This window comes from Varanus komodoensis, unplaced genomic scaffold, assembly GCF_004798865.1.
Source record: "Varanus komodoensis strain SLA01 unplaced genomic scaffold, ASM479886v1 scaffold29_1, whole genome shotgun sequence".
Lineage (NCBI taxonomy): Eukaryota > Metazoa > Chordata > Lepidosauria > Squamata > Varanidae > Varanus > Varanus komodoensis.
The window spans coordinates 7,532,608-7,543,689 of NW_025335759.1; the positions used below are offsets into that span (position 1 = coordinate 7,532,608).

Genomic DNA, 11,082 nt, shown 5'->3' on the forward strand with positions numbered 1-11,082 from the left:
CCAAGAAAACCTGATGGCACGTAACAACTATCCAAGTAGGAACAGAACCACTGCACTGCAGTGCCACAACTTCCTGTTCACACATCTGCCTCAGAAGGATACCGTGGTTGATGTGAGAGGTAGGGTCACATTCCTCCAGTCTCTCTCCCCACTGAGGTCATCATACAGGTGACGAAGCCAGTTTCCATGATAAAACTCAGCCTAAGTCCTGACTGAAACAAACCCAGATAATCACTCTCATCTGAGAGAGCCCACCACACTACGATGCACGCTCAGCCTGCGTAAACTTTTAAGTCCAAGATCCTTTTCACAAGTGTTATCACCAAGCCATATATTGGCAGCATCTCACTTCAATTCGGAAAGATTGTCCACCATAACCATGAGGACTAGGAAATCAAAAATAAAAAGCAGATTTTTAGAGGCATGCAAAAAATCCCATGTTTAGAGGTATAATCCAGGCCTAAAACTTCAGTGGACTCTTTGTTCCTCTGAAACAGCTAAGGGAGACAGTAGTGAACCCAAAGCATTCCCATATCTTCTTCCAAAAGCCTTTGTAAAGGGCCTTAATCTCTGCTGATTCATAGCAAAAGATGTGCTTGGTTCAGCAGCTTCAACAGCTAAATGTGTTGCAGGGATATGTACAACCAGCCGTAGCAAAGGATTAATTTTGTTGCTAGTATGCTATTCATCTAGAGGGTCTAAACAGCCTAACCAAATATACCCAGAAACCTGCAACAATTTGTTCAGGGATCCACCAGAAGATCTACACCTCTCTTCCGCTTGTCCTCATACTGCACCAAAATGGTTACTTCACCATCTGGAAAACAGAATTCAGAGCTCACAGTTCCAGGTTCTCACAGGAATACACCAAATGTATACGTCTTTTACCCTTCTCCTCTCATCCAACTATCCAACTATTGAAAAAGATGTCTAGATGAAAAACTGAGACCCTGGTAGTTGCTGATGTTGAGTTACTGGGATGTTTGTATATACCAGCTAAGAATGTTACCCAAGAATTTAAACAGCTGCCTTTCTTGGCAAAATACACAGAAACAAAAAGGGCAGGAAATGATTGAAATTCTGCTGTTCTTCCAATAAATTAGCTCAACTTACTGGATTGGGTTAGATTGGAGACTGGACACCAGGTTCAGGTGCAAGATCTTAAGACCAATAAACCATACTTTGTCAGTATGAGAATGAGTTATTTGTTTGTGTACGCACTCCAGCCTGAAAGAACTGCTCTAATGTTTCTGGTTGCACCCAAACCAAGGATTTGATTTAATCAAACACAGACTCATTCTCATTAGCTTTGTTTCTTCCTGGATCCCTATCCAGATTTATAAGTAAGCAGTGAGTAAGCAATTGTTTTCCAGCTTGGATGTAAAAGAGACCTACAGTTTAAACCAACCAAAGACAGAAGCACTAAAGTGGGGCATACAAGAAGAGGGAAGGGCGAGGACAGAATGTAGGAGCTTGTTTTTGAATTAATAAACTAGTTACATTGGAACCTGGCCAAAATTCCTCTTCCACTGAGGTTACCAAATTAGCTGAGTATTTTGCCACACGTGATGAGAATAAGTCAGATTATTAACCTTTTACTATTTTAACCGCCTAGCCATATACTTACAATAAGAATGGAAAGCAAGTATGGAAAGCAAGATTTGTCTTACGGCTTTAATGTAAGGTCTGACCAGCACAGAGTAGAGAGGAACTATTACCAGCCATGATTTGGAAACTGTACTTCTGTTGTTGCAACCCAAACCTGCCCTTACCTTTTTGCAGCCACATCACACTGCGGGTGAAAGGGGAAATGCAAGTTCAGGCTCACTATTCTGAGCACAGAACCAAGGCGGTTATTCTTAAAGCAATTCAAGCGAAATGAATGGGCCATGACCTTGTGTGGCAGCAGCTACTGCTTTTCTCAAAGGACCAAGAAAACGTTGCTTAAGGCAGGGCTGGGCAGATGGTAGATCAGGTTCTTCTGTTAGATGTCTGGATAATTTCCAGTAGATCACCAAGAACTTCTGGCTCCCAACTGCTTCAGCCAAGCATCGGCATACTCACTTGTCACCATCACCACCTACAAATTCAGTTCTGGTGCACGGCATCCTGGGCTCAGGACTCTAATCTGGAATGCCTGCCTTTTTGCACCAAACCCACTTGGTTCTAAAATAAAACCTGGAGTAGATCCTAGAAGCCTGATGTCTGCCCACCACTTTGAACCAAAGCAGCAACACAGAAGAGCCGGGGGTCAAGTTAACAGCTTATGAGCTTATTTATTATGAGGGCTCACTCGGGAGATGCAGAGGTCATATTAAGAGCAAAATGCTGAAAATCCACAGCCACAGCTTTGAGCAGGAGAAGCAATTAGTTACATAAACTGGGTCAATATGACAGGGGAGCATCTGCTGAGCCTTTCCCTGACCTCCCGCTGAACTCCAGCCGCTGCTGAAGAGAACAGGGCAAAGCGTGTTTTTCATTGTGAAAGACACTCCCCTCCAATTTGCGAGACCCGCTGGCTGGCCTTCTCTGTCTCAGTTCTGCAACTGTGCAAGAGGGACGTGTGATCATGTGCATCCCTGGCCAGTTATGTCCAAATCTCCACAGTCAGACGGGCCACAGAAAAGCTCTGCTCGTCTCAGCTGGATTCCTCCATCTCCTCAAGGGGCTGTGTGTGGACTTCAATCTTCTGGGGAGGAATGTAGGAGCCCATCCCGGCTGCTCTCTCAGCCTCTTCCTGGGTATAGGGTTCCTCGCTCAGCTGTTTCAGTCTAAACAACCAAACGAAAGGAACAAAATAATAAAGCTTGCAAGCCCCAATGCTTCTCTTCAAGAGTGATACTTTAAATCAAAGTTGCAGAGCCATAATCAGGGGAGTAGGGGGAGGAATTGCCCCACAGGGCTCACTGGTGCCTACTGCCCCACTCATGTCATCTCCCCAGCACGATTTTTCCCTTCTCCTTGTTGAACAGCACCAAGGCCTGCAGTTTGGCAAAAGGATGCCTGGAAGAGATGCTGCACTCCCCACTCCTGGCTGTCTCTGGATTTAATAAGGTCCTGTTTAAGGGCCAACAGGAATCCATCTCAGCTGCTGCGTCTACTCATTACAGAGAGAGGAGCTGTCAGTGGCATTTAGAAGTGACCGCTTGGGCTAAGGGGAATCCACTGATACTGGGTGGAAATTTTTCCACTCTATTTCCTCGAGAAAGATTGCCCATCTCTAAAAATGCATTTGTTGCATAGAATTGATTAGAAACATAACAAAAACAACTCACTTCTAACTGGGCAACAGGAATTGATTCAGTTATAGTCTAAGTTATAATGCATTTTTTCAGGTGACTTTACCCAGGAAGTGCATACAGCTATGCACCCGGTTCTTTGGGTCGGCTAAACTGGGCAAGTCGGGCCATAATCCGATTGCGATGGTCACGAGCCCTTGAACCCAGAGACTTACAGCGATGCAAGGCAGAGGAGAAGCAGTGGCGGCAGCGGCAATTTTTGCCTCCCTGCCCTGCCAACTTCACTACACAGGCAGTTCTGCCCACTCAGCTGGAGCATTTTGGAGCAGGAGAGGAGGCAGCTGGGGAGGTGTCAGGATAATTCGTACTCTTGCCTCTCCAGTTTCCTCATATCGCTGCCTACAGAAACTTCCTTTTATGCCCTCAGAGGTCACTTTCCTGACCTCAGAGAATATTTGGAATTATTCTTCCTGTGCCAACTACCAGAGGTTGTGAGAGCAACCTCAGGGAAGGGCAAACTGCCTGACCCCACCATGGCTTATTTGAGGTGGCTTATAAGCCCAGTTTCTGGGCTTAAACCACCTTAACAGGCCACAGCTTTTTCTAGGGTTTTGTAGCCATTCCTGGTTTCACTTTGTTACCTAGACTGTAAAAGGAAGGGCATTCAAAATGCACCAGTGCTCTCCCACGTCCCTCTGCAGTCCCCAAACTCTTCTATGGACTCGGAGAACACTTTGGGAATGCAGATGTGTGCATGGGGTAGACAGAGATAGAGTGGTGGGCAAAAATTTACTGCATTTCTATTCCAACCAGCAGTCAAAGCTCTGAGAGGTTTGCCACAAATAAAACCATAAAATAAAGCACAGTAAAATATAACAGGCACATTTAAACCTCTCTCTCCTTGCATGAACAATTCTAGCTCCAAATCTTTGTCTTTTTTAGAACTACAAGTTCACTGTGGTTGGTTCAACCTCAGTACTGGCATAATACTTTCCTGAAGTAGGAGGGTCAAGTCTTGAGGTGGCAGGGAACGGCATGTGTGCCAGCACCTTGCAAAGGGAAGCCAACCTTTTTGTGATGAATCCTTCCCCAGAGGAAAAGACTAGGCTACAGAATTCACCTTACCTCTTTTTGTGAACTTTAGATCTGAAGTGATCCTTCATGCTTTTTAAATCAATGAAGTATCGCCTGTTGAGGAAGCAGATTTTTAAAAACCCAAATTACAGTTGAGTAATTCTTACTGGAAAATATGGCATTTATTCCTAAAAGTCAGTTTATTTCTACTTTCCTACTTTATTAGATTTATATCCTGCTTCTTTCTTTCTTTTCAACTTAAAGTGGCTTACATCATTCTCTTTCTGCTGCTCTCAATCTTATTCTCAGGATAACAACCCTGTGAGGTAGGTTGGGCTGAGAGTTTGAGACCGGCCCAAAGTAACCCACTTGGCTCCATGGCTGGCTCAGTGTGGATTGGAACCAGACTGCCTGAGTCCCAGTCCTGTACTCTTAACCACTAGCTCTGTTTCAGTAACCACAGAGGAAAATGTGCAAATCTTTAGCCAAGACCTTATCACACAAAAACTGTCTGCATAGCTGCAGACTGAGCTTTCATGCCACTTACACTACCTTAGTGACTGAACCCAGCTTTGCTAGCGTACAGATAATGACACCAACCTCCTAGTTCCAGTTCAGAGAATGGGATGCAGACACAAATGAATACACTCCTAGGAACATGAATGAATACACTGCTCCCTCTACGTCAACCACTATTAAGCAACAGCACAGGCAGCTGCTATTAACCAGATTCCTCAACTGATTTGGTTCCAATTTGACCTCAGTTTCAAATCCTAGCTGCAACCCTAGTTAATCAGGACCTTGCAGAGCATCACTGATGGTCAGGACGGTGCTGACACATCTCTCAAGTATGGATAGAGCTGTGAGTGTGTCTGCATGCATTATCACATCTGTGCACACAAACTGAAAGCAACAAGTGTGATCATGTGGCTTGCATTACAAGCTCCTGGCCACAACTAAGAAAACAGGAGCAAAATAATGGCCCAGGCTCATTGAGGCAGTTTATACTCATAGCTTAGGAGTGAGGGAGACAGGAACAGATATAGAGAATACCAGGGCCCGCAACAGCTGGATTGTCATCCTCCTCAGAATGAGGGAAGAAAGAGGGCTGGGCCACCACTGCTACTAAAGCCCTTCTTTGCTTTTCCTCTTCCCTCCTCAACTCCTTTTTCTTGTGTGTCATGTCTTTTTTTTAGATTTTTTTTTTTTTTTTTTTTTTTGCCTGTAGGTGGGGACTGTTTTGTTACTGGTTGACTTTAACCCATTACAGGGGAACTTTTTTTGGCTGGAGAGCAGCATAATAACTAGGCAAGGCAGGCCCAAGTCTCCAAATAACAGGCCATCAAGCAACCCATGTTTCTTTAAGGCACTCTCCTACCCATGTTTAGACAGAGAAGTGAATTACAACTGGCAGCATGCCCCAGCCAGCTCTGCTGTCTCCACTAGCATAGGATGGCGCCCTTTAGTTTGATACACAGATCAATAAGTATAACTTACACAGGTATAACCATGCAATCATTGACACATAGCTAGGCCAGAGGAAAAACTCTCTTTTCTAGAAATCTGCATGGGTGCATCCTGGCTGACACTATCCAGGCACCATTCCAAAGAAAGCTTGCTGACACTTGACATATTTGTGCGGATTTTGCTATTTTTATTTTTATCCAGCTACAGGTACCCTGTACTTCTGTGTTGGCTTCTATGGGAGTTCTCGCCTCAGCCCCAGGGCAAAGAGAGAGGAACAACACATGAAGAAACCAAAAATTTGCACTTCCAGATAAGCGAGAGAGCTACTCTAAAGCATTTCTTATCTCTATAACACGAAGCAGACGCACGCTACAATTCGTCCCGTTGCCGCGCAAGCGCAGTAAGTAGGCCCGAAGCCGTCCAGGCAAAGCAAAGCCCTTAACTCCCCCCACCCCGCAGCTTTCCCCCCTTTACGCACGCGCAATGCAGGCAGTAGTGCTGGGCGCTTCCGGGCATGTCGGGGTCTGGCTCCTGTCGTAGGAGCTTCGACGAGTTCTCGGGCAACATATCCTGGTGGATCTGATCGAGATCCCGGCGCCGCCGCTTCGCTTTCCACTGGCGGGCCAAGGAATGCGCCTTATGAGAGCCCGTCCGGCGGCAGCTCCTGGGAGCCATACTTAGCCTAAACAACACGCCGGAGGAAAAAGAAACGCACCTCCGTTTCCGGCAGTTCCGCGTGACGCCATCACATGGCGCGCTCCCTGATGTGTCCGTGACGTCATCACACGGCGTCCTGACGTGGGCGGGCCTATGCAAATAACTGTGGGGAATTGGTGGAACGGTGGGCTGGATTCCCTGCGAGGCTTACTTAGGTCGTGTGCATTTCAGTAGGTCTCGCATTGGAGACAAACAGTAATGATAAGTGAAAGATTTCCGTGCTGTTGAAATCGAAGTTATTAATAAAGTAGCAGGGCCTCGCATTGGTACTTCCCTTCTGCAGTTCCTTGAGGCATAATATTTACTTAAACTATGTATATACCTCGCTACTTCGCAATATATATTATGTGAAGAAAACTGACAATGTAAGGTAAAAAGATAGTAGTGGTTACATTTAGGCACAAAGGTTACCTGGACGGTCTCACTGGGGTGAGATGTATTGCACTTTTATTTAAATTTTAGTTTTAGAAATTAAATTTCTAAATTTAGAGGGAAAATAAATTAAAAAGTAATAAGAGTGCAACTCACCATAACGGGGAAGACTGTGTCCAGGTAACCTGTGTGCTTGTCTGTTAACCAGATGGCTCAGTATGGGTGGTCAACAGTTCATTTCTCCTTAAACCAGAATTCAGGAGGGCAGTTCTTCAAACAGAAGAAACATTTTAACAGTAGACAGTCCTTTGTAAAGGAGAGCACACTTTATAGGATGACCATGTGTCATTTTTTCCCTTTGATGTTGAGAGCTGGAAGGCTTGGGTCCTGGGTACCTTGAGGGTATCTCTTTCTTTCTTCCAAAGAACTTCAAGTAGTCTAACTCCTCCTGCTGCTCTCATTCTCATCCCCTCAACAAAAACCCTGTGAAGTAAATTGGGCTGAGATTCTGTGAGTGCCCCAAAGTCATCCACTTGGCTGCATGGCTAGAACCCAGATCGCCTGAGACCCAGGCCCACATTCCTAACCACTACTCCACATTGGCTGTCTTATAAATCATTCAAAGTAATTAAAGTGGGATACACCATTTAAAAAATAGATACACATTTTCCCCTGACCTCTGGATTTCCTGATCTGACTATGCTTCTTGGTAGACCACAGTCCTTTGACAACGGAAACATTCTTCCCTTTATCCTTTCTTGGAATTCTGTGTTAAGCCTCTGAGATGAAAGCAAGTGGAATGTAATTCTATCTGGAGATTGTGTTGCAGCTCACCACTGATTAATGTCCAGTCCCTGCAAAGGATGGCTCTTTGACCTGTGTTACTGTTGTCATGGTGTTTGGCTAATCCTCCATGGAGGGATCTGAGGCCAGAGCATCAAAAGATCTTGTAGCTCCTTGCAAGCAAAGGGTGATAACCCAGCATCCTGTCCAAGGTCATTTGATTCTGATGACCTAAATTTCTCCTGCTGTTTGAATTGGATATGGTAGGCTTTGTTTCCTGTTATACAACTGTCCCTTCCACCCCATATATAATTGCTTAATTCACATAGTAGATTTATGGTTTCTTTTATCAAGAGTTTCCAAATGGCAGTCACATGCAAGCTGATACAAGTGCGCTAGATCATGGGCAGCATTCCACATTTGAACAGAATGCATTTTAAAGTGCTGTAGGATGATGGAATACAGACTTAATCTTGAGCCCAGTCCACAGAAAACCCCCACTTTTCCCATCCTTTCTTTGGACTTGTGCTGCACTGAATTTGACACACACATGCTATTTACTGGTTTGCTTGCTTACTGGTTTGCAAGTCAGTAGAGTTTGACAATCTCAGATTTCTTTCCTTCTCTCTGGTATAGGCCACAAGGAACTGAGTATTAGAAGAGAAAGATAAATGCCATGTTTCACCTGAGTATTAGATTTCACACTTTTCAAAACCTTTTATTTTCTACTGGCAGGCACATGTTGGCATGGTCCCTGACTACAGTCCCCAGAGTAAGGAAACTGCTCCATGGCGGTGGACAGACGTGTATCTCCACCTTGTGACTTACTGACCTCCCCTGACTTCGCCATGTGTGTGCCAAGAGTCGGGTGTCTAGGTTCCACTGTCTTGGCACAATGGAGCTGATGGCCAGTCCGTCAGACACCCTTTTGTTGTTATAGCTGTGTCCGGATTGCCTTTCCACAAAAAGTGTCAGAGACAATATAAAATATGTAAATAACACACTCTGGATTCCAGACACCCTGTTGTGTTCCCTGCCCTTCCCAGCATCTGTCCATCCCTCCCCAGCATTCAGACAGCATTCCATAGCCATTGAACATTGTCCGCACAGAGTCCTCACTGGGCTGTTTGGGATGGAGACTTTCTCTTCCTCTCCCCATCCCAAAGAATACTTGTAGTTGTGTGAACAGCACTCCCACAAGCCTGCATGGATGGAACTGTTTTGTCTGTGCAAGCCATGAAACTCACAGAACATGAACTGTAACATTTACCGATTTCTGTTGCCTCCAGCTTGCAGAAATTTCCTTTCCCTCCAGCCGAACATGTGTGGCTGGATGAGATTTGCAGTTACTGTTTTTTGTTTTGCTTTGTTTTTCTTTCTGCTTCATCAATCAATGCACATGGTGTTTTACATCAGCAAAAGCAGCAATGAAAAGAGGTCCTTGCCCCAGGGGCTGTGCCAACTGCAGATATAATACAGTGTTGGTTTTTTGAAGATGTTCTCACTGATTAATGTCTCTGCATATAAGGAAAGCAATAATTCCAGGAGGCAGGGGCATCATTCTGTTGGTCCCTCTAAACCAATATGGGGAACTCTGAGAAGCAGCAGTCAAGTGAAGCGCATCCTGATTGATTAACTTCTGACATGGAAAGAAAGGCAGCATAAGCTAAAGGTCACACATGCTGGGGATGGGTGAAAACTTTGGTTTGGGCTGTTTGATAAGAACCTACAAAAATGTACGCATTCTTCATCAATGGCCAAAAGGAACTTGAGATGTTAAAAATCTGAGGGGTTTTTTAAAAAACAGATTTTAAAAAACTGAGAAAGCAAACCTGACAGCTTGGTGTGCTTAGCTCTTCAACGATTTGCATCCATCTGGGTTTATCCATGTTTGAAGTGCAGAATTAGAGTTCCACCACTGTTTTTCTGACAGCTGCATGGCAGGCTGAAACAGCAGGGTCCATTTCCATGTTGCAAATAGCTGTACCTATTAAATTTGGCTGCTGTAGATGTGTTAGAATTTTATTTGGGTTCTTTTTGTATGTGATTTCACCATATATGAAATGGAAAAACGTTGTGATCTAACAACTTCAGATGTGGGAGAAAATTTGGAAATGTGGGTGCATGCCACACAGCCTTCACCCAACCCACTCCCTTCAGATGCCTTGGACTACGAATCCATTCCACAAGGACGGAAGAACAAGAACGCTTTGGCTCACCACAGCACCCTGAACACTGCCGTTCCCGGCGCAATCCAGCCCTTGTGGGAGATGCCAGCGTGGTTAGGTGGTTTCAGGAAGCAGATATGGATTCCTGCATCTAGGTCGTGGCTGTCAGGGTGGGACAAAGAAATAGCCGCTGCTCAGTGAAGTACTCATGATCGCGTTACTGCACTAGGCTGGGAAAAATCAATAATACATTTACAGACAGGCATCTGTCATTAGCCAAGGGGAGGGGGGCTGTGCCGAGGCAGGCTGGCCTATGGAAAGACGCCTGCCTGCCTCCTCTGCAACAACCGGGGCATGGTGCAGAGGCACAGCAAGCAGGAGAGCCCCTTCACTCTGCCTGAAATGTGCTGGAAGAAGGCTTGCCTTCGTGTGAGGAAGGGAGAGGTGCAGCGCGCTCTGTCTAGCACAGAAACCAAATCCATCAAGCAGAAGACCCGGGTCTCTGAGGCCATCAGTCCTGCGAAATAATTTAGCTGCCAGGCGCTATTTTGAGCCTGTTGCCGAGCTACCATGTTCTTAGGAGAGATCAGTTACAGGGTGCAGACAATGGAGCGTAATGCAAGACCTTAGCAGGGACAACATGAAGCTTTCCTCAGGACTCCAGAGTGGGAGACGAAGCCCAGGCTGGGACGGTGTGTGGACAGCTCTTCCCTGAAGATGAGGGGCTTCTCCCCAGAAGGTGGGCACAGCGGGCACAGTGGACCTGAATGGGCGACTGACTAGCTGGCATCCTGCAAGGTGGGGAGAAAAAGGCTGTTTGTGTGACTCTCTGGAGATAGGGATGCTCAAAGAGGCCAAGGAGGCCTGGAGAGTTCCCATTGGATCCAGCGTCCTTTGTTGGTGGAATCCATTGGTATTCTGGGCCAGCCATGGATCCAATTCCTCTTTGTTCTTTGAGATGTCCATTGGAAGCTCCTTAAATTTTAATGAAGACATCAGATCCGAGAAGAAGGCCGCCAGCGACAGGTGTGAATTTGCAGGACGAGCAAGCATTTGCCTGAGCTGTGCCGGGCTCCTTGCAGAGTCTCTGAAGCAGCTGGGAGCAGAGGCCCAGTGGCAGCTGGAACAAGCCCACCTGGAATTGGGCACAGAGAACCTGTGGAGGTGATTGCTGAGGCTTCAAGCCCCCCAGCTGTGGTGGGACCCTCCTGCTTCCAGGAGAAGGACTTGAGAGCTGGGGAGCCGTGCGAGCTTTTGCCAGG

General features: G+C 45.9%; 1 protein-coding gene across 1 annotated transcript; it reads right to left on the reverse strand.

Annotated features, from left to right (window-relative positions):
- Nucleotides 1-2,251: 2,251 nt before the first annotated feature.
- ZNF593 (zinc finger protein 593) lies at nucleotides 2,252-6,489 on the reverse strand. Its single transcript, XM_044435248.1, has 3 exons — nucleotides 6,259-6,489; nucleotides 4,365-4,427; nucleotides 2,252-2,771 (listed from the first exon to the last, which is right to left on the reverse strand). Exons 1-3 carry the CDS (start codon nucleotides 6,453-6,455, stop codon nucleotides 2,639-2,641), a joined length of 393 nt encoding a protein of 130 aa, XP_044291183.1. The 5' UTR covers nucleotides 6,456-6,489; the 3' UTR covers nucleotides 2,252-2,638.
- Nucleotides 6,490-11,082: the final 4,593 nt, after the last annotated feature.